This window comes from Sinocyclocheilus rhinocerous, unplaced genomic scaffold, assembly GCF_001515625.1.
Source record: "Sinocyclocheilus rhinocerous isolate Xijiao unplaced genomic scaffold, SAMN03320098_v1.1 scaffold708, whole genome shotgun sequence".
NCBI classification, from domain to species: Eukaryota; Metazoa; Chordata; class Actinopteri; order Cypriniformes; family Cyprinidae; genus Sinocyclocheilus; species Sinocyclocheilus rhinocerous.
Window position 1 is genome coordinate 900,520 of NW_015635523.1, and position 5,049 is coordinate 905,568.

The 5,049-nt window shown below is 38.0% G+C and overlaps 1 protein-coding gene across 3 annotated transcripts in view; it reads left to right on the plus strand.

The window, feature by feature from the left end:
• The window catches only part of opcml (opioid binding protein/cell adhesion molecule-like), a 146,053-nt gene that overhangs the window by 63,221 nt on the left and 77,783 nt on the right, over positions 1-5,049 (plus strand). For 2 of the 3 annotated variants that reach the window (XM_016561371.1, XM_016561372.1), the window contains exon 1: positions 3,608-4,252. In XM_016561371.1, the coding sequence (XP_016416857.1) occupies positions 4,095-4,252 (158 nt within the window). In that variant the 5' untranslated portion in view covers positions 3,608-4,094. Of the gene's footprint in view, positions 1-3,607; positions 4,253-5,049 lie in introns of those variants that run through there. The other variant, XM_016561373.1, reaches the window with a different exon arrangement.

Below are 5,049 nucleotides of genomic sequence, written 5' to 3' on the forward strand. Positions count from 1 at the left end.
TAAAAGCAGTTTTAACGGATTTGTAGTGCTTTTCAACTTACAAACATACATACTTTTAATAATAGAGCGCAAAACCACTTTTTCTAGTCCTTTAGAGATGTTGGATATTGCAAAACTATGCTAATTTGTTCAATGTGTCTGCAACAGCTGTTTAGGTTGCATTCATAATTTGGCCTATTGTTTAAAAAGCAAGTTAAAGAGCTCTTTTCCTTCTCCGTAGATACTGGGGCATGTCAACAATTAAGTTAAGGCACCAGTAATTAGAAAACATACACACAAAATCATGCACAAATGTACGGAAGTCACTTTTTATCAAGTCTGCATTTGACAAATTGATAGTTTAACGCTAGACACTACAGACGGGGACATTGAACATCAGGTGACAGTACGAAAGTGAACGCACATGAATAGTTTTGAGTGACTCTGAATGCCAACCGGAGATTGAGCGTCAGATATTTCCAGCTATACCAGCTGTATTAACTCGTCGTCTCCCTCAACATCATTTGCATAACCATGCGGAATGATAATTGACATTTTCAACATAGCTTCCTTCAAACTGAAGTGATTTTAGCTCTCATTCCAATGCATCTAGCTGAATTAATGTTATCTACCAGGAATGGCTCAACCGGAGTAACATTTTAAATAGAGCGCAACAGTTGTGTTCTGAATGTAAAAACTCAATAAATTTTCTCCATAGGAATTTTTTTTTTTTTTTTACAATAACTGATAAACCTGTTGTGAACTCTGAGGTTAAGAAATGGTGGTATATGCATTTATGAAACCATCTATTCACAATAATTCAACAAATAATTGTGTTTAATAGCAGAATTTGTTGCGAAAACCTACAGTACACATGATTCTGTGTAGAAAATTCCACCAATCAGAGTCGCAGTGAGCAAAGTGCATGGAAATAGTTCTTTAGCTCCGCCCACTCCCATCTTTTCCTCACTAAAGCACACAGTTTTGTACCTTGTCTTTTTGTCAGATTTTCATAGACATTTTGGCATCAAATTAAAATTTTATGCATAACATAAGACTTTTTTTTAAAAATCCCTATGGAAAAAAAATAAATGGGAAAAATACTTCTGGAACCAAGTCTTCTGATAACTGGATGGGCACTATTGCACTCTATATTATAAAATGCATAGTTCCAACTCTGATTGGATTGAATTTTAAGCAAAAATATAAAATGACCTAAACACACACCTGTAACCATATATTGTGTTTTAATGTGGCAATTTGCTACACTGCATTATGATTTAAAGGGGTTTGTGGCCATTTTGGCATGGATGAAAAAAAAGGTCAGTAATTTGGATTGACAGATGGATAGCTGGTTAAACAGAGATGGACAGGTAATTCTATGTAATTGCAGCCTCTGCAACTAACAGAACTGCGGCACAAGGCAGACAGCAGTTAATCAAAAGTGACTGTAGTTATATCACAAACAGCCAGTGTGACCCGCTTCGTGCCATATCTGTCTCTGCAAGACGGCAGTAGATTCACATGTATTTTTTTCTTTCTGTTTGCATTCCTTCATGGTGATCTTTATGTCTGTTTATATTAGTGGTGTTCATTGAGCAATATGAACTGTCCTGTGTGTAGAAATACACCGTGCAGGTTTATGGAAGACCTTTTGCTTACAGCAGAGCAGAGCAGAGCAAAGCATAAGTTTAATTTGTGAATCTTGATGATCCATATCTGAGCATCCATTTACTTGCTGACCCGTTTTAACACTGAATATGCACATTATGGTGCAAGATCATCAACTGACCTGAATTGAAATGCTAACTATAGATACATTTATAACAAAGATGTGAACTCATCGTGACTGATTCACAACAAAAACAGTGAAATGAAACATTCTTTCATCCGCCCACCCAGAGCTCTGGGATTGAACACAACTGAGCTTCCTCCAGAAATACCGAAAAACAATTAAACAAAGAAAGATAATTGGTTCATTGTGTCCACAATGGTGGTACGAATGGTCGAATGGTTGGATTTTCCACATTTCTGCTAAATCAATCTGTTCAGGTGTTAAGGATAAGAAGACTTCTGTTGTTTTCCCTTCTCCCAGAATTATTATTAGGGATGCACCGATACCGATACTGGTATCGGTATCGGGCCCGATACTGGCCTCCTGTACTCGTACTCGTACTCGTTAGATCTTTATGTCTGTTTATATTAGTGGTGTTTATTGAGCAATATGAACTGTCCTGTGTGTAGAAATACACTGTGCAGGTTTATGGAAGACCTTTTGCTTACAGCAGAGCAGAGCATAAGTTTAATTTGTGAATCTTGATGATCCATATCTGAGCATCCATTTACTTGGTGACCCGTTTTAACACTGAATATGCACATTATGGTGCAAGATCATCAACTGACCTGAATTGAAATGCTAACTATAGATACATTTATAACAAAGATGTGAACTCATCGTGACTGATTCACAACAAAAACAGTGAAATGAAACATTCTTTCATCCGCCCACCCAGAGCTCTGGGATTGAACACAACTGAGCTTCCTCCAGAAATACCGAAAAACAATTAAACAAAGAAAGATAATTGGTTCATTGTGTCCACAATGGTGGTACGAATGGTCGAATGGTTGGATTTTCCACATTTCTGCTAAATCAATCGGTTCAGGTGTTAAGGATAAGAAGACTTCTGTTGTTTTCCCTTCTCCCAGAATTATTATCAAATCAAGGGTATCATTTTCTACTGAATTACACTGAAGCGTGGATTCACACTACTAATTACCTAAACAGATCTACAATTTGCTTAGGTCAGTCAGGTTTTAATTAAAAAACACTTGAATCAAATCAGCTTCTCAAGTACCAGGTTGCATCAGAGGAAGATATATATTTTTTAATTAAATCTTATCTTATGCCATACTTCCACTTGGCATGTTCATCATCATTTTAATGTAACAATCTCTGGTAAAATGGTCAAGTAACTCTATTCAATCAATAAACCCCATTTAAACCTCTATCTTCTGCATTTCTTTTGCTGAAGTAAATCTACCATCAATGTAAACATAAACCAGTTTAAGTGCAGTGATTAGTTAAAGATTATCTTAAGACTGTGGTATATGGATATGAGAATGATAATCTGAAATAAATTCCACACCACATAAAATGTTTGGATTCTGCCCACTGTAATCTCCTTATCATGGATTATATTTCATGCAAGGCTAAAAACGATAACTTTAATGATTAAATGTTGCTGAAAAGGATGTTTTCCGCAAGTCTAATTTCATAATCGCATATTGTTTCTTTTTAGTATGCAGTACTAATCGACGGCCGGAAAAAAACATCTAAAGATGGTCTTAGCTGGTCTACAAAACTAGCATGTTTGCTGGTTTTAAAGGGGTTTTGAAAGAAATAGATAGATAGATAGATAGATAGATAGATAGACAAATAAATAATTGCCCAGTTGTCCACAATAAATATATTATTTATTTGAATGTGTTTGGAGTAAATATTCTCCCCATTATCTGTGTTGACCTCAACGCGTGTATGGTGTCTTCTCCGCATGCGTTCACCCAGAGTTCAGCCCTACTTAGGGAGACACAGGAACTGACGGGTAGTCAGTTTCCTCACCTATCCGTGCATAAGAGCACCACCGAGCGCGTTCTCTCGGTCTTCAGGCGTATTTCTGCTTCTTTCCACACACAGCCAACCCGCTTCAGCACCCTCGGAGGTGTTCACGCACTGAACATCCTCTCGCAGTCGCGTTCAGTTTGTACGGGTCCAATTAAAGTGATTTTGAAACCGACGAGGCTCAGAACGAGGCTGAAGCATCTTTAAGAGCGCGAGCAACATATGTGCTGCCTCTGAAGACTCGGTACAGCACCTCCGTGTGTCTGAAAACGCGTGAAAAAACGTTTCACCCGACTGCTGAAAACTTTCAAGGAATATTTACGAGCGTTTTGAAGGATTTCCTGTCAGTAACACTGAGTAAAACGAATACTTTTGGAGATATTTAGAGGACGGAATACAAAGTGGACGCTGCGTTCCGAGGGGAATCACATTTACGCTCCTTCAGTCATACGCTTCTTTTTGCGGACGGAAGTTTCTGAGTTTTCTGACGGAAAAAATGGGCATAACTGGTTATTTTGAGCTGCAGTGGAAATGCCTGGTTGTCGTGGCTCTAAGACTGCTGTTCCTTGTGCCCGCAGGAGTGCCAGCGAGAAGCGGAGAATCTTATTTAAAGGACAACATCACTGTCAGACAAGGAGACAGTGCTGTCTTGAAGTAAGTCACTGATTATTTACATTATAAGTGTGTGTGTATATATATATATATATATATATATATATATATATACGTTTCATGTTATGTACTTTTTCATTTTAAATGCTTTTTGGACCGTTTTGCAAACATCAGAATGTTTATGCAGCTAATCCATAGGCTAGGTGTTACTTCTTATTTAATAATTTTAGTTAGTAATAAACTAGTTTTAAGTGTTTAAATGTTTTAGTTTTTATTGAACTATAAATATTATTATTAGCCTAATCTGGCTGCTGTTTGCACGTCTCATTTTTCTGCTGGAGTTGTTTTGGGAATCCGTGGTGAGATGCAATCGTCTGGTAATGCAATCAGCATGCAGTCTGGTCTATGTAATCAGATTTGGTGGCCTGTTTAGATAAGTAGTTAATCAACAAATCAAATGTAAGTTCGGCTCGATTCTCTATTCCCTCTGTTTCAGTCATTATCCCTCTCCCATCTCGCTCATGCCTGATTTCTCATTCCCTCTTTACTCTCAGTCACACACAGATACACTCTCGTTTGTGGACGCCTACACATGCACTTACAGTAGCATCATTGTTTTCTTACTTTTCCTCTAATGGTTATTCCGCGAAGTTATATAAATGTGGGTAACAAGGCAGTCGTTTTTCCTGTAGGGGGCCTGAGAGTAAAGTATGCCTCTTTCGTTTCGCTTTTGCCCTGCGTGAGGTACCAGGCGCAGCGGGGGACGTTTTGTGTAGCATGAGACAGTGGCCTGTGCTTGTGTCCTTTGACGCTTGGCTCCAGAACCTCTGTCTAAAATA